Here is an 18,867-nt window from a genome sequence, read left to right as displayed (position 1 = left end):
CTTATAAGTATATAAGTTTAAAATAATGTTAGCTAGTATTATCATTAGGAAACCTAGGTGGCACAGTGAATAAAATGACATATCTGGAGTTCAAATGTGGCCTCAGACATTTACTATGTGGCTTTGGGGTAGTCATTTAACCTTATTTGCTTGAATTTCATTCTAGAAAAGAAAAAAAATGGTAAATCACTACAGTACCTTTACCAAAAAACAAAACAAAACAAAACAAAAACAAAAACACAGTCCCTTTTACAAAAAACAAAAAACAAACCCCAAATGGGATCACAAAGAGTCAGCTGAAAACAACTGAAGAGCAACAAGAAAGTATTATTATCATCTTATTTGATTGCTTGAACAATTCAACTTACCTACTCATTCATTATATGAACACACAGACACAAACACAAATACACTTATAACTAATAAATACAGCCTTTTACTTCCAAGGGAAAAAATGCTGTTCTGGAAAATGAAGCTGATATGGCATTTTGGAAGTTGAAAGTTTTAACAAATGTCATGGAAAATATGACTCCACTCTTTTTTTTTCAAAAGGCTCATGCACACACATTATTTCTATCTCCTTCAGGTTTTCTCTTCATACAATCCCTAGACATTTTCTAACTGTTTTTTATTTGCTTTAGGGCAAGGAGGTGGTGGGAAAGGGAGAACATCTGTACAAAGGAAATGAAATGTTCAATATTTAAAGAGTTCACTTCACAAGAGAGGCAATTATTACAAACTTAGGGAAATGTCAAATATAAATACCTAGCAATTTAGTTTGTCAGTAGAATGGGGGTACATTGCTAAAGCAATTAATTAAAATGGGTTAGAATATTTTTTTTAAAAGGTCTTAATATATAGAAATTTCAGCTCAACACACCAAACCAAACCTGACTGTGGTTCAACAGAAACTGATAATGATAGCAAAAAATGTACTCCCCTTAATTTACTTTGCTTTGAGGAACCTATGAGATTTTTATTCATATTTTCTTATTCATCTTTGGTACCTTCCTTAGATGTAAGTGGAGGAGACAGAATTTGGTTAACAACTTATAAATGGTCCTTAAGATGCTTTGTCAACTTTAAAATGGCAGCTAGGTGGTGCAGTACCATGAAGACCTGGGTTCAAATGTGAGCATAGACACTAGCTGTGTGACCCTAAGCAAATCACTTAACACTTTTTGCCTCAGTTTCTTCATCTATAAAATGAGCAGGAAACCAGTGTCTGTGACAAAAAACCCAAATGGAGTCAACAAAGGTCAGACATGACTAAGATGACTCAACAACAACAGCAAATCTTAAAAGATGATATTTCTGTCATATAAATGCTGCTATTGTTGCAATCTCCATTCCAATAAAAGTGGCCCATTAGATTTTTCATGCCACTCCATCTTCCAGCCCTTTGCCTTTGTACAAGGGGAAAATTACTTTTGGAATATTCTCCCTTCTCACCTCTGCAATTAAGAAAATTCAAGAAACTAAAGCATCCAAAAGGAAGTTAAGGGCAGGTTGGGGAATAAGGCCTTCTAGCTAGTTTGTTTTCCATTTAATGGTTACATTTCATCCTATGACTTAAACTTTATATAAGCTATCTAAAATGTAGAATGTAATATGCTATGGATAAAAACCATGCTTTTTACATGGTAACATGTAACAAATGGAAGTGAGACCTCCTTCCTTTTTTTGAAAAGGGACTCTGAGTATGCAATGTCATATATACATATTCTCAGATGTACTCACTATCAGTCACTGTTTAACTGTTTTTCTTTTGTTCCAAAGTAGAGGGCCATTGGATATGTGTGTGTAGTGAGGTAGGGAGGAAAGGGAATATCTTAAAATGTAATAATAATAGTTTTTATATAGAATTTATATATCACTTTAATATTTATGAAGTATAACTATTTCTCATCATATTTCCCTGATCATAATATGATGTCATGTAATAATAAAAGCTATAAATAAATCTTTTTTCAATGAGAGAAAATAAATGATGGTGGAAGGGAACAGGAATATCAAACTTAGTTTAATTGACAAGGCATTCCAATCCTACTACTGGGAAGGGAACAGTTCCTATGTATGCAGCATTCATCTGACCCCATTTAGAGTATTACATTCAGTTCTAGGAACCATGGTTTAAGAAAGATATTGATAAGGTAGAGAGTGCCCAAGAGAGAGCAACCAAAATGATGAAAGGTCTATGTCATGTGAAGACTGGTTAAAGAAATTGGGAATGTTTAGCCTAAAGTCAAGAAGACTTGGGGAGTATTAGCTGTCTTCCAGTATTTGAAAGGCTATAATGGGGAGAAGGAATTAGGTATTCCATTTGCCCATAGAGGGCAGAACCTGGAACAATAGATGGAAGTTGAAAAGTAAATTTTGGCTCATGTCAGGAGTCTTTCCTATTAATTAGAGTTATCCAGAAGTAGAATGGTCTACCTAGAGAGGTAGTAGTTTCTTCTTCTTTAGAGTCTTCAAGCAGAAGCTCTCATCAAGTTTCCTTTCATATATAGATTGGACTATATGGCCTGACCAAATTTTAGAATTAGGTGACTAACATCCATGTTATAGACCGAATGGGAAATTATATTTCAACATCATAATTTGATTGGTACTATAACCAACCTGTGTAATAGCAGGCTAAGTTATTGCGGGCTTTGTCTACACTGATTGGCTAACCCAGTGGATTCCTTCATCTGCTCAGATGGAGGCTAGATTTCATACCCCTAGGCAGCTATCAAAGCAACGTGTGCAACATGTGCTGCTAATGTTGAAACAACATAACTCCTAACAAGATACATACTGCCTGTTCATGCGAGGACATCCTGAAACTCTGATTCCAAGAAGCTGAGTATTCTGAGATTCTGGACCAGTCAGCTCTTTTTCAGGTACCCTTTATGTCTTTGCCAAATATGATGCCCAATGATGCATAACTGCAGGGCCTTCATCTCAAGTCAATAGCCCATGTGAATGATATCATTACCTTCAGGCTCATAAAGAAGCATGGTTGCTAGTAGAGGTAACCTTTTGAGGCATACAGTGTGTATCATTTCCCAAAGCCAATCTCACTCTTTAATTAAAGATCTCTGGTGATTTGGAAAGACAAGGGAAAGCCCTTATAATTCTCTGTCTTCCTTTCTTTTGAACACTACATAGGTAGTCACATACACCTGCACATACCCGCCACAATCCTAACTAAATCACTGCTCAATATTCTGTATCTGCCTCCTCTCCCCCCCCCCAACATTTTCCTTAGTTCCTCCCTTATACTATCTTTTTTATCTCTGCCATTAGTGTCGAATTGTTCAGTCTTCAGTACAAAGCCTGGAGCCTTTGAAGGAGAAACTCGATTAATCTTGAATATAAATAATAAACCTCATTACCAGGTTGGCCACTGGGTAATGAAAATTTTCAGGTTGAGCAACTCTTAGAAACCATCTATTTAGTAGTGGAAGAGTTGCAATCTGTGTTGGTAGAGGGAGCATTAACCCCAATGAAATTAGCATCTTTGAAGTATAAATAATAAAGGATAGCTCATGAAAAATTATAAGAGATAGGAGTTCCTTATGCTGTCTAGTTCCTAAAACTCAGACACAGAGAGAAGAAGGGAGGCGTAGATCCTCATGGAAAGTACAGAATTAAGATGATAGGATCAAAGACCCAGCATGGCCAGGAATGAACAGGTTATCTAGTATAATTTCTCCATCGTGTAGATAATTTAATAAATTCTTCGTTCATATCAGGACGTGAGGTGTTCCAGTTTATACAGTTTATACAAAGTTTATGCAGCTTCTACAAAGATGGTATCTTCAGGTCTTGTAACTCCAATCTCTCTACTCTTTCCACAGGCACCATGCTGCCTCCATCACAGGTCAGTGTATGGATCTTGGCCATTTATCTAGTTAGCTTCCTTCCAAAATAGCACTTTTCAGCTTCAGAATATAAATGAATTCTTTTCTAACATCTTTGTTAATGATTTAGAGCAGGGCTTCTAACGTAGAGATCACAGACTTCCAAAGGGATCCATGGATACATTTCAAGGAACCTGTGAACTTGTATGGGGAAAACTTATTTGTTTCCATTAATTTGGAAGTGAAATTTAACATTTTCTTCAATTACAAATTTTAAAAACTGTCATTTGAGAAGAAAAGATTTTATCAGGCTACTAAAGGCCCCCAAACCCACAAAATATTAAGGACCCCTGATTAAGAGCAATATATTTTACCCCATTTTATGGGGTTTGGGGAAATTTCTTGCAAATTTAAATTATAGGACAGGATAACTCAGACAGGATTGGTCAAAATAATATACTAAAAACCACTTCAATGGCAAGGGTTTAACTGAGGGTTGTTAGGATCCAGGTCTCTCATCTCTTTGATATAGTGGAGGGGTGTCCTGGCCTGTCACACAGGACACTGGGGTTTTATTCCTCAATGAGAAGGTCTTTTATCCTCATTTTGAAGCTGTTATGTGATGCAGTAGATAGTTAGAATGCTGTACTTGGAATCAAGAAAATGTGTTTGAATTCTGCCTCAGACACTAGATGTGTGAATTTGTGCAAAGTAATTTAATTTACTTCAGACTCAATTTCCTTTTCTCTGAAATGGAAATAATAATAGTATTTACCTTACAGAATTGTTGTGGGGATCAAATATGTGAACATATATATATATATATATATATATATATATATATATATATATATATATATATATAAAACATACTTTGTAAAACTTAAAACAATGTATGAAGACTGGCTATTATTAATTATTGTTATTATAGCCAGCATATTTATAGCATATAGATGCTATGTAGACAAAGATTTAAATGCACTTTGTAAACCTTAAAGTGCTACATAAATTCTGGCTTCTATTATGTACTATATAAATGAGGCTTTTATTAATCATTAATATCTGTCAATATTAAAAATTAATATTTGTTTTTATTAATAATTAATAATAACAGCATTTATATAGCACATAATAGTAGATAACATTTATATTGTGTTTTAAGGTTTACAAAATACTTTATTAAAAAAAACTTGTTGACTAATATAAATGATTTATCCACCTCAGGATGATCATAGGGTTTCTTTAGTCCAAAGAATTCTGTTCTAAGGGTAGGTATCAACCAAAGACTACAAGGAATCTTTTTTTATTTTTCTTTATATCCTCAGACCATAGTATAGTTCCTGGCACATAGAAGGTGCTTAATAAATGATGCTGACTCACTAAGGATCATGGAATGGTAAATTTAGAACTGGAAGGGGAAAGAGACCTTTGACATCATCAACTCAACACCCTCAACTTACCAATGAAATAACTGAAACCCATAAATATTAAACAACAGATAGCAAGAGCCAAGACCTGAATCAGTGCTCTGATCTATAGTTTTCTTTCCACTACACCATTTGCTTGCTCAATAAAAGGTCACAAGAAGTCTAAGAGATTTGTGGCAGCAATAAATCAATCAACACTAGTCTTAACTCCACAATAGTCTATTTGGATTTCCTTTGGTATTTTGATCACATTGACCTCAGAATGCTTGGTTTTATATTGTCTCTAATCCTTTGCAGCTATTTTTGAACCCTTGTGCCTTCAAACTATTGAGTTTGGTCTTCTCCATTCCTTGTCACTACTATTATGATGATGATTTTGTCACAGCATCTGTAGCTAAGTCCTTTCTATTATTCCATTTAACAGCAGGAGAGAGAGGGTAGAAAAGAAAAGAAAATAGATTAAGTATTAGAGGTCCATTGCATGATACAAAAAGGAGCAAGACTACTCTAAATGCCAAATAACATTGCTTCCTATTTCTGAGTCAACAAGGAAGGATGGTTTCCTTGAACTTCAAAAATCCAAGAATTTTGAAGAGATGAAACACTCTTGCAAATCATTTCCAAAAGTTCTTTAGCTGAAATTCATGAACTTGTTTTTAAAATAATGTTTAATTTAATAGAAATTAATAGAATGTTGAAAAATTACTCATGCATATGTTTTATAAATAAAATGCTTTAATAAAAATAAAAATAAAATTTAAAATCCGTGATCTAGTCCAACTATACATAGTATATAAGTTCCTCAATCAATCAATATTTATTAAGTGCCTACTATATTATAGGCCCTGTGTTAAGTGCACTCTGTTAAGTGTTAATCACTACTATATGCCCAGAATCTTATGCCTGGAATCAAGTAGGTATATAACAAATATTTATTGAATTGAATTAAATTTGTAGGTAAAGAAAAAAAGTTCAGAGATGTAAAATGACTTGCCAACATACATATAACTTGTCCAAGATCTTACATCACCAAACTATATTTCTCCATTCATAACTCCAAAGGCAAAATTTATTCAAGGCCCAAAAATTGTACAGCAAGCCCTCTTCACTATGTCACACTATTGCTCTATCTTTTTACAAAAGCTGAATCAGCATGACCTGCCTCCAGTATGGTTTTTTTTTTTTTTATCATACTAGGAAATCTGGAACCGAGGAAACTTTGGGAAAGATGGATGGAAGAGTAATGGAAGGGGTAGGGGGAAACTAGCTCTATGGGACAACTCCAAGAGAAAGGAAAAAAGGTTTTGTTTCTTCTAGTTATGACACAATATTTTTTCCATAGTTGGAGAAGACTGAGAACATCTGTTGTGTGAAAATGTTGCTGTTCTTAGTCCTTGCCAAATTCAAAATATGGATCCTGGGTGCTAGATCAACTTGGCAGAAGAGAAGAAATTCCTCAAATACTCCCTGAGGACTGAACTCTGCATAATGATGAATTGCACTGAGGGTCAACTCCTAAGGAAGTCAACCTCAGTTAATAAGCATTTATTAAGTGCTTTCTCTGAGCTAGGAATTGTACCTCAAGTACTAAGCACTTGAGATACAGATAAAAGCAAAATGGTCACTGTAAGAAAATGACATTCTAAATGAGGAGACAACATGCAGCTTACTAATTATATACAAGGTACGTTCAGAATAGATGGAAGACAATATCACAGAGGAAGACATTAGCTTCCAAAAGAGAAGGGGGAATGGAAAAAGCTACCTGGAAAAGGTAAGACTTGAGTTGGATCTTGAAGAAAGCCAGAAAAGTCAAGCCTTGGAAATGAGGGAATGGATCATTCTAGACATGAGGAGGAGTCAGGACAAGGGAAGTTATCTTGTTGAAATAGGTCCTCTTGTAATCACTGATTTTTAAGACATCTACAACTATCCTATCCAGGAAGTAAACTCCTTCAATGCAAAGACCATGTATTTAATTTCTTTTTGAATCTTTACCACTCCAGTCCCCAAATCCCCCATCTACAATGGACAGTACAGAGATATGAATGCAGTTGTTATTTAATAAATGTTTTTGGTAAGTGAAATATATTTATTATTTGGGATCAGAAAACAAATTCAAATTCCAACTTTGTCACTTTAATCCCAGGAATGATGCTTAACTTCTCTATGATGCAGTTTTCTCTGCTGAAAAAAAAGAGGGAACTGACCTCTCAGATTCATTTCTAAATCAAAGAACCTATATTCCTAAACCACCCACTTACATTGCCCTAGAATCCATCATCATATATACCCCCATTCACGTTCAACTAATATTCTTTCATATCCTTAGTTTGGTATTCCTTTTCTCATCATCTACTCAGTCAAGCAAACCCTGTGCCTCCACCTCAGCTCAAACCATGAGCTCTCTCCAAACACAAGGACCTGGTTCCTAATGATGGGGGCGATAGCCCCTGTAAGATTCCTTGTCTGATCTACAACTTCCTTTGGGACTGACCTTTGATTTACAAGATCTGGTCAAAACCACCCTTTTGTGTTCCATGGGGAGAGATCAGTATCTGAGCCAGTTTGGGCTGTACCCAGCCCCCACCGGATCTGAGCTGGCTTGGGTTTTCAGCCCCATTCTTTTCAGCCCCTATCTTTTCCATATGCATGTATATTTGGTTTTATAGGAAAGCTTGGAATTTCATTCTGTGAGCCAGAATGGTCGAATATATAGGATATTCAACTTGGAGTCAGGAAGGTTGATGCTTAAGTCCCCCTTTCTTAACTGTGTAACTCAGGACAAATTATTCAATGTATTTAGGCTTTAGTTTCCTCATTTGTAGAAGGAAAGTGTTGGACTTGCTGACTTCCCCTTCTGGTTCTCAATCTATAATATTAGGAGCAAAGACATTGATTTTAAGCTTTTAAAGCCAACCGGCAATTAACAATCTAAGGGGAGCAAGAAGACATGCATAAAGATGAAGAACATGGGAGGTAGGCAACAATGCAAGATGACTAAGTGATAGATTTAAAAAATCTGACTGATAGACTAAAGAAATATCATGTGTATACATGTGCATATGAGTATGTGTCTCTAAAGCCACAATAGCCCCATTCTAATGATCTGCTCAGATAGCCCAACCCCCACCTGGTGGGTTCTGGCTATAGAGGAATCAACCTGGGCTCCACCCAGATGCCTGTTCAAGCAGATAAAAAAGCCAAGTTGGAATCACCCCTTGGTGGAGAGTTGAAACATGCCAGGCAACTATGCTTTGCATCAGAAACTCTCTATCCCGCCGCTTGGGAGCTTCTCTATCTAATGCCTTTTACTAACCAGACTTTAACCTTGCTTCCAAACCCTGCGATAAATCTCTTTTTATCAATCTAGGTTTTGGGGCCTGTAAATTCATTTACAGGGGACTCTCGGCAACGCTAGACCTGATTTAACTTTGTATCCTTGCGCCGAATCCTAAGGGGTGCAGGGGAGCTCCATTTGATTCCCATACCCCAATCCTGCCACTAGACCTCAATTAATCCTAATTTTTATGAGGAATAAACCTCATCATTAGGTATTTACCTCATCATCTACATACACCACTACATCAGTTCTATTGATGAAACCCCATCTAATTAATATAAATTGGCATCTTGGATTCAACTTAAAAGTCTTAAGGAAATGCCAGAGCATTGAGAGATTAAATGAAATTTCCCTAGGTTACACAACCAGCATGTAGAGAAGTAGAACTTGAACCTAGATTTTTTTGACTTAAGAGATCAGCTTTCTAAGTACTACCCCCTTATTGTCTCTCATTATAAAATGTTTGCCTAAAACACGATTTTCTTTAATTCCCCCAAAATCAATTTTACATACATTTTTAGAGATATTGCATAAAGCATAGGACCTTCAGAATTAAAAGATACTCCTTGAACATCCCTATTGTAGTGGCAAGCTCTGCAATAGTAATAATAGCTATTAAAGTTTGTAAAGTTCTTTACAAATATAATAGTAATAATAGTCAATGTTTATATAGGATCTACTATGTATCAGTTATTGTACTAAGCACTTCATTTGATTTGATCCTTACAACAATCCTACAAGGTAAGTGCAATTATTATCCCCGTTTCACAGATGAGAAAAAAGAGGTTAAATTATTTGCCCAGGTTCACAGTTATTAAGCGTCTGAGACTTGAATTCATGTCTTCCTATCTCCAGGCTCAGTTCTCTGAATGTTCTACCACCCAGCTGCAAGCATTGGGGAAGATTTGGCTCAAGAGGTAGATGTGCCCCCACTCAAACTTTAGGATTTCAACTGATTTAAAATTGCCTCATGTCTCAGACCCTAAAAGATTTAGCAGTCTAATGAAGGAATGCTGTTTTTATTTAAATGTTGGACAAATGCCAGATTAACATTAATTTTACTCAACTTATTTTCATGGTCTTGAAGGCAGCAAGTTTTTGCAGCAGCACTGTTCCCACGCACACTGTGAACTCAAACCCCTGAATTATCCCTAATCATGTGGGTAAACTTCTATCAGCTCTGATGAAAGCTGTTGGTAATTTGATTGCCAACTTATTCTGCATGCAAGTAGTATACAAAGCTTTTAGTGATTTTAATGATCAAGGCGAATCAGAGAGGGACCGAAGTAAGAGCCCAGAGCCAGTCAGCCTGTAATGTGATTTGGGCACTTAACTCTCCACCACTTCAAAACAATTTTCCATAGCATTTTGAGATAGGGAGGAAGAGAAAGAATAGACCTCTCAAAACCAATTGTGAAACAGCCCTTTAGCATGAGCCTGAACTAGTGTGGTTACATTGTGGAGACACACTGGCTAAATATCTTCTCACTTTGTTCTAAGAAGACTGTTCTATATGGAGATTTCACTAAGTGGTCCCCTGGGTCTTCAAAAGGTAAATTTATCCTTACCGAAATCAAAAGAGCTTGTCTTACATATCCAAACATAAAGGTTTGCAAAACAATTTACAAATATTTTCTCCTTTTGACCTTACAAAAACCACATTTTACATATAAGGAAACCGAGGGAACTTTTTAGCCACAGAAAATCAATGCTGTTACAGGAATCCAAAGCTTGGGGAGGTTTATACAATCTCTATGCTACATGAGTTGAAGGATTATTTTTAATCTAAGTAATCTAAATGTATTTATCATTTTGCCCTGGGTTACTAGCTCTTTGCACCCATCCACTTCATCTTTTTGGACTTGTAACATGAGCCCCAAGTCACAACTGTACAACTCACAAGTTTTGCCTTTCGGCTAACTCATGGAAAGATCACATTATGAGTATGGAATCTGTAGCAGGAAGACCAGAATCCAAATGTGTCCTCAGACACTTAGTTGTGCGACCCTGGATTACAGTGACAGAACCTCTACCAGCCTCATTTTCCTCCTCTGTAAAATAGAGTTCTTGGAAATATAAAAGGAAAAAATATTTGTAAAGTACTTTACCAACCTTAAAGCCCATATAAATGCTGACTAGTAGTAGTAATAATAATGATTGATAGGTAACCATTGTATAGCACTTGAGAAAGGAGAGTAAAAGGAACACACAAATATAGCAAGAAGAAAAAGGTGAATAGAATTTGATATTGCTAATCACTGAAAAAAATACAAACACTGAGAAAGGAGTAAGGGAAAATGAATATCACTCATTGGAAAAAGACAAAGGAAAGTTGAGCAAAAAACAGCTTAGTGTAAAAATACATCATATTCAATAAGAAAAACATGTCAAAATGGAAGACAGGCTACAAGGAAGGATAATGGGGAGAAAATAGTCAACAAGCAAAACCATCTCCATGATACTGAAAGGGATTGGAAATAAGAAAAACAAACAAACAAACAAACAAAAACCATGAAGGACTAGAATCTGTTAGAAATACATTCAACACTGAAAATCGGATATTGAGGAAAAATTTTTAAAGAAGAAATTTAGGGAATCATCTTAACCCAACAGCCCCACTCCTCTTCAGGAAGAGGGAATGCTGAGCATAGAAGTGGGAGAAGCTCTATACTGGTTAGTTTGGCTCAGTCCCTGTCTTCAGAGAATGGATAGGTCTGTTTCCTTCCAGGTTACAATCTTTCTGATAAGTTGCATTATTATGTTTCTCCTTAAATATGTATAAACATGTCCCTCCTCCCTCATCATTCATTCCCTGTTCAAAAATGGTGAAAAACTCTTGCTATGGGGTGTGTTGTTTAATATTCAAGTAGCCTATTAAACTGGTGCAATAGTGATTTGGTCTAGTCAGGTCATTGACCCCAACTACTTTGGGCTGGCTCAGCTATTATCTTAAGTTTATGGTTTTCTCAAAACCACAGGATTTTCTGATTGGCTGAGTCCACCTGTGCCTTCCTAGCTCCCTAATTCTTTGTTTGCACTGGGCTTCTGTTGATGACTTAATTGTTCTGTGGAATCTTAATTTTTCTTAATCTCTTACATTCTGAAACCTCTTGGTCTGTGGTACCGACTATCCCACACTACCTCAAAGCTTGCAACACTCTGTGGAAACCCAACTTTTTAGCATTTCTTACAAATCTAAGGGACTACCCTTTATTTATGGATTGGTGAGGCAAATTTTGATATATGAATACAATTAGATAATACTGAACCTTAAGAAATGACAATAATGACAGTTGTAAAACATTTTATGAGGTATGACCTGATGCAGGGAGAAATAAGCAAAAGCAGAACAATTTAAATAAGGATAATAACATTATAAAAATAAATAACTTTGAAAGATATTAGAACTTCCTTCAATGTAATAACCAACCATGTCTCCAGAAGAACTGCAATGAAACATGTTATCCATCTGCAGAGAGAATTGATGATGAGTTTAAGATTCAAAAAGTAACATACATTTTTGGATATGGCCACCATGTGGATTCTTTTTTGTTTAATTAGATTTACTCATTCCAAAGATTTGTTGTTTTTTCATCCATAAAGGAGAGGAGGATGTGTGCAATGATAATGCTCAAAAAGTGGGCTACTGAAACATTTTTGAATGTACAGGAAAGAAGGAAATATAACAAATAGAAAAAATTGAAAGTAAAATGGAATTATTATAGTTTTTAAGATAGCCAGACAAAAATGGAGATTCATGCTTTAATATGCAATCCTTTTTTGGTATTATGCTAGATATATGGAAGTATACTTTTTTTGGCGTGTATGTTCAAAATTCTAAAAAAAAATAAAAACAATTATAATTTTCAAGGTTGGTACTGTAATGCTGGAGAAACTGAGGCAAGATAGAGATTAGAGAGTTTTTTAATATTTTATTAATTGGAGAGTTTAATTGACTGGGCAGGACTCTCGTCTCAAAGTATCCAGTAATGAATGGGGGAATGATAAACACTTTTATAGCTCTTCAGACAAAGGAAAGGAAAAAGAGCGGGAAAATTAGAAGCCTTTTCAGGATGGGGGGGAAGTTGTAAATTTTTACTAAAAGCCAGAGTCAAGTTGTTTGAATAACAGAAGTAAAGATGTCAGTGAAGTATCCGAGATAGTCTTATCTTTTGGAATATTTTAGAGGGGCAGTGTCATAAATTCTTAGGGGCAGAAGGAGCTAGGAGCCAGAAAGTCTGATCTGCTCCTCTTCTCCCATTGACAATTTATAACCTTAGAGAAAGTGATCCTCAGTCTTAATGAACCAGGGGGGGTTTTACGACTTAGGGGACTGAGGCAGGACAGTTAAGGAAACTGAGATAGAACAATTCATGGAAACTCAGTCAGGACAATAAGGGAAACTAGTGCAGGGAAACTGAGGTAGAACAGCTCAAGGAGACTGTGGCATAACAGTACCAGGAAAAAAATATGAAAAAGTACTTCTCTTTTTTATTGGTGGTAAGGTAAGGGATGAAGAAAAAAGAGCCTATGAGTGATAGACTCTAGATATAAAGTCAAAATTGTTTGATATCTTGGTTAATTTTGCAGATTATTATTATTATTAGTTCCCTACTCTCTTTTTTTTTTCTTTATTGTAAGAGGTAGTTTCCTGGAAATGGGGAGAAAAATGAAATATGTTGGCAAATGTAGGAAGTATAAAAATAAAGTAGATCAATAAAAATCTCCAAAAGAAGATATCATTTATCCAACTTTCTCATTTCAAAGATTAGAAAGATAAATTTACCCACACTTATTCAGAGAGCTAGTGACTAAAGAAATGGATACAAAAGGATGAAGTAGAATTTGAAAACAAACCTGAAAATCATGTTTCTTAGAATCCTAAGTCTAAAATCTCCAATCAGGAATCAATCAAAAAAATCAATAAACATTTATTAAGCATCTCCTATGTATCGTATATTCTTCTAAGTGATAGGAATATAAAAAGAGACAAAAGATTTTCCCTGTCCTCAAGAGGCTTGAGGTCTAATGGGGGAGGGAAATCTCAAGAGTTCATTTAGTCAATCTCCATGTCACCTACCAGGACCAATTTAAATTACTGTTGTCTATAAAGTAGTAAAACGTATACAACCATTTAAAAAGAATTTGAGCCTTTGTCTCTACTTTGTTGTGATTGCCATTGCATAAACCCATGAGATGTGGGCTTGGGGATTGATGTTAACCAAAAAGTCATGTGTGCTTCTTAACAAAATTAATTTCTCTTTTCTCTGCAGCCAACATCCTAACTGTGATTATCCTGTCCCAGCTAGTGGCCCGGAGACAGAAGTCATCCTATAACTATCTCTTAGCCCTTGCTGCTGCTGACATCATGGTCCTCTTCTTCATTGTGTTCGTAGATTTTTTGCTGGAAGATTTTATCTTAAACAAACAGATGCCTCATGTCCCAGACAAAATCATAGAAGTTCTGGAATTTTCTTCTATCCACACTTCCATTTGGATTACTGTCCCATTAACTATTGACAGATATATTGCAGTCTGCCATCCACTCAAATACCACACTGTCTCCTATCCGGCTCGCACTCGAAAAGTCATCGTAAGTGTTTACATTACCTGCTTTCTGACGAGCATCCCGTATTACTGGTGGCCCAATATATGGATTGAAGACTATATCAGCACTTCCATGCACCATGTCCTCATCTGGGTTCACTGCTTCACCGTGTACCTGGTGCCCTGCTCCATTTTTTTCATCTTGAATTCTATCATTGTATACAAACTTAGGCGAAAAAGTAATTTCAGACTCCGTGGCTACTCCACAGGAAAAACCACAGCTATCCTGTTCACCATCACCTCCATTTTTGCCACACTTTGGGCACCCAGAATCATAATGATCCTATATCACCTTTATGTATCACCTATCCACAATAGCTGGTTGGTGCATATTATATCAGACATTGCCAACATGCTGGCCCTGTTGAACACTGCAATCAACTTCTTCCTCTATTGTTTTATCAGCAAGCGATTCCGTACCATGGCAGCTGGAACACTCAAAGCTTTCTTTAAGTGTCAAAAGCAGCCTGTCCAGTTCTATACCAATCATAACTTCTCAATAACCAGTAGTCCCTGGATTTCACCAGCCAATTCCCACTGTATCAAAATGCTGGTTTATCAATATGATAAAAATGGGAAGCCTATAAAAGTATCCCCATGATCAGGGAGCTATTTCCACTTCTGCTCCATTTAGTGGGGCTCTAAGATCTTCACATTATACTTGCTGAAACTTCTCTTCTCAAGAGTAGCAATCAGCTTCCATGTCTCCATAGCCTGAAAGACTATCAAACTGTTAGAATGAATGCATATTAGGCTGGTAGAAAAGGAAGTGAAGCATGATTATTTTTGGCGAGTCATGTTAAGAGCAAAAGTCCCTGCCAATTTGGTACCTCTAGGGAGGGCAGGAGTACTCTGCTCTTGGGTCAGTAGGGACCAATGACATAAAAAAATTGTACATGGTCATGTTTCAGCACTCTATGTGGTCACTGGGAATAACTCATTTTTAACACACCCAAGACCCAGTAGTGCTTAATTGATACTTACATTCTTTATTCAAAGAGCTTAGGTTATCTCTTCATCATGCTATTCCTAGCTCCTAAGATTGAATGTTCCTGCATTTTGTAAGATGTTGTTTGCATTTTGCGCACTTACTAAAAAGAGGTTTTTTGACTTAACATATCCCCACTCATCAGTTGCTGGTGCTAAAGATGACACTTTGGGAAACAGAAGCATCTTTACCTGTCCTTCCCACTCCTGATAGGCTCTCTTGGAAAATGCTCTGGAATGAAAAACTTTCTGTTTATATATCCTGGGCAGCCAAGAAGCATCCCTACAAACTAATCTTATATATAGGTGTTTTTTAAATATTATCCAAGACAAAGGATCTTCTAAAAAGTAAAAGAAAAAAGGAAGATTTTTGAGCCTAAAACAGCAGCAACAGCAGCAAATTATTGCTTAGTTTTCACTAGATTTTCCAGAGGCCCATGAGTTTGGGGAATTATATATAGACACATTACTCTAATGGGTTTTTTCATCTAAAAGACTTGTCATGGTGTTTTTTTTTTTTTATCTTCAAAAATCCTAAATAAACCTTTTAAGTATAGAATTCCAAGCTTAATCTTTATGGAAGCTATGTAGCAATGAAAATGAGGTCCATAGTTCTTCTTGTACAGATATTCTCTGATTTGTTTTTGTTTTGTTTTGTTTTTTGAGGTGAGATAAAAATGGGCCAAACATTTTTGGCTCAATTATGAGAGTCCTCCAAGTTTTAGACAAGGACAAAATCAATCCTCCCTGACAATTCATATGTACAATCAGCTTTCCCAAATTGTAAACCAAAGTGAACATAACAGGGAAGCACACCTACATTACTATATTTGGACTCCCAATGTGTAGTAGGCTTAGTTCTGGTTTAATGCTGAACTGTTAAAATGATGATAATCTATTTCCATCCATATTTCCAATAAGCACAAATTCTTGTGTGCTCATGAATCAAGTTTTTCATGTGATATCCTGTAAACATATACCTATACATTCGTATACACATATATATCTAGTTGATTTGAGTTCTCCATTTCAAGGAAAGAAATCCATTCAAGAAATCTCTTTTTCAATAGCTCACCACACTCTGACTAAAGTTATAGGACTGAAAGTTATCTTGTTTTAGGAGGACTTCAAGTGGATACTTCCAAAATGACTCTGAAAATTCAAAATGGGATGCTTTTGTGATAACTCTTGTTTCTTTGAGAATCTAGTAAGGGTCTCAATAGAACAAATTATCTTAATGATCTGTTTTAATTCAATTTAGGTCCCAAAGTAGAGGATATTGTGTATTCATTTGAACAGGATTTGCAATAAATGAATGGGAAAAGATCACTCCATTGTAGTTAGTCACAACTCCCCTATACTGCCCAAATTCCAGGGAGTGGTTTTATTTTACTATTTCAGTCTTTGTGATCCTACCTGTTCCCTATTAACCCCTTAAATGAGTGCTTTCTTGTGGATTATATTTACCAAAGTGTATCGACACATAGGTCTATTTATTTTTTAAATGTTTAGTGACAAGGAATGCTAGTTTTATGTGAATGAGTTCAAGTGCAATATCTATAAAGATTAAGTGATTCATGTTTGTGAATGTATTTCTCATGGAAGATAATATTTATATGAATCCCATTGTTCTATATTAATCATATATAAACTTGAATGTTAGGTTTGGGTTCTTTTTAAAGATTGAGCATAAAGAATGTTATCTATCCATGTGCTCCAATTTATTATATTTTAATAGAGATTCTACTGACTAGTAGTGTCACTGATTTTACTTTGGATTAGGTTTTATATTTCTATAAATAATATTTAAAGAGATATGATTTTTGAAGTCATTCCATTGAGTTCTTACTCTTCTGGTTAGAATTCACATGAATGTCTTTGTGTGTCTCTTGAACAATTTTGTTCTGTGTCTCATATGTATCTCTTGAACAATTTTGCTTCAGAGAAATTGAGGGCTTTAACTTATTAATAATGATAAAAACAAACAAATAAGGATAATAAATACTTTGAAGACTTTTATTTCAGGCCAGTTTGGGAACAAAGCCTTGACTCAAGAAATCTACTATGTAGGAGCCTCTATCGGTGGTTTTAAAGCTGTGGTTTAACTTTTAATCTGTGAGGCTCCTTGGAAAGACTACTAATGAGCCAAACTCTTGCTATATGATTTGGACTTCCTGTTGGGAATACAATGAAGTTAAGTGAGCACATACTGTATTTTCACTGAACCACTTGAGAACCAGAATGGAAAAGCAAGGAGGAAAGAGAAGATGATGAAGAAAAATCAATTTACAGGAGGACTGAATGCCTATGTCAGTAAAATGTGTTTGGAAAAAAAGTGACGTTATACTTAGTGTTGAGAGGACAGTTGGGAATGCCTGAAGTATTAAGTAAGTTAAATTGAATTTTGAGTATTCCAGGTCTAAGAATGAAAAGTTTATTTAAATTGTAAATGTTCATATTTTCTTAAGTAGATACTATATTGTGTTTGGCAAACTTGTTTGTATGAATAATAAATTCGGATCTGGTGCAAACTTTGTTTTTCATGTTTGTGGCTATTGAGGGTATTTAGATAAGCCAATGAAAAACTAAAATGATAAACCTGACTTACACATTTTACCTATTCAATGCAACAGATATCCATTATTAATTTACTACATCCAAGGTACCGTACAAGGTGCACTTAGCACAATGCCTGACAGATAATAGTGATTAATAAATACTTACCAACTGACTGGGAATACAAAGACAAAACTGAGAAATCATAGAGAAGGTCTTATGTAGTGATAAGAGAACTGAATTCAAATTTAGAGGACCTAGGGTCAAACCCAGCTCTACCATTTGTTATGAGTTTGACATTGGAAAAGTCTTTTAGCTTCAGTTTTCCCTTCTATGAAATAAGGAGTTTGATTATGGACTTCCATAATCCCTTCCACTTCCAGATCTATGATCTACAATAATTTCCTACCTATATACATTTCAGCAAATAAAAAGAAATTAAAATAGGAAGACAACCCTGTCTCATTTTATACATTTCACTAGTTATAGGAAGGAAGCATGAATTTCATCTACTCTGTGACCAAAAGATATAGATATAGATATCCCTTTCAGATAGATTTGAAGGAAAGGGCACCAATCTACCTGCACACATAGAAAATAAAATACTTAGAAAATAAAACCAGGCAACTCTGTTACTGAAAAATCCATTATTTATCAACAATCTCTCTGTATATGTAAAGTCATACATTAATATAACCATTATGATACAACAATGCATAATAATCAGAATGATGAAAGACAGAATGATATAGTAGAAGTAACTTTGTACTTCAAATCCTCATCCTACTACTTATTTCCCATGTGACTTTGGCAATCTTCCCTTCTCTGTGGCCTTGATTTTTTGTTTGTAAAATAACAGAGGTAATAACATTAGGTAATTTTACCCTTATAGTTTTAAGTCACATAATAATCCTGAAGCTTTGCAAAAATCTGCATCAAAAAAGATAGAATTATGTTCATTGTAATAATAGTCTCAGTGTTTAATGTATTTTGTGAACTTTAAGTCCTTCAATTATAGTTGACACATGTATGATACATAGGATCACTTTCTATTAACCACAATACTGGATGAACTAGGAAGCCCCATTACCTGACTTGC

General features: G+C 35.4%; 1 protein-coding gene across 1 annotated transcript in view; it reads left to right on the top strand.

The window, feature by feature from the left end:
- The window catches only part of GPR139 (G protein-coupled receptor 139), a 57,266-nt gene extending 38,995 nt beyond the window's left edge, over positions 1-18,271 (top strand). The window contains exon 2 of the mRNA XM_074280938.1: positions 13,892-18,271. Coding sequence (XP_074137039.1) covers positions 13,892-14,826 — 935 coding nt within the window. The 3' untranslated portion in view covers positions 14,827-18,271. The remainder of the gene's footprint in view (positions 1-13,891) is intronic.
- Positions 18,272-18,867: the final 596 nt, after the last annotated feature.

The sequence above is a fragment of the Sminthopsis crassicaudata genome, chromosome 1 (genome assembly GCF_048593235.1).
Source record: "Sminthopsis crassicaudata isolate SCR6 chromosome 1, ASM4859323v1, whole genome shotgun sequence".
Classification (NCBI taxonomy): Eukaryota; Metazoa; Chordata; class Mammalia; order Dasyuromorphia; family Dasyuridae; genus Sminthopsis; species Sminthopsis crassicaudata.
Note: the sequence above shows the minus strand (reverse complement) of the source record. Positions and strands in the feature narration are given on the sequence as shown.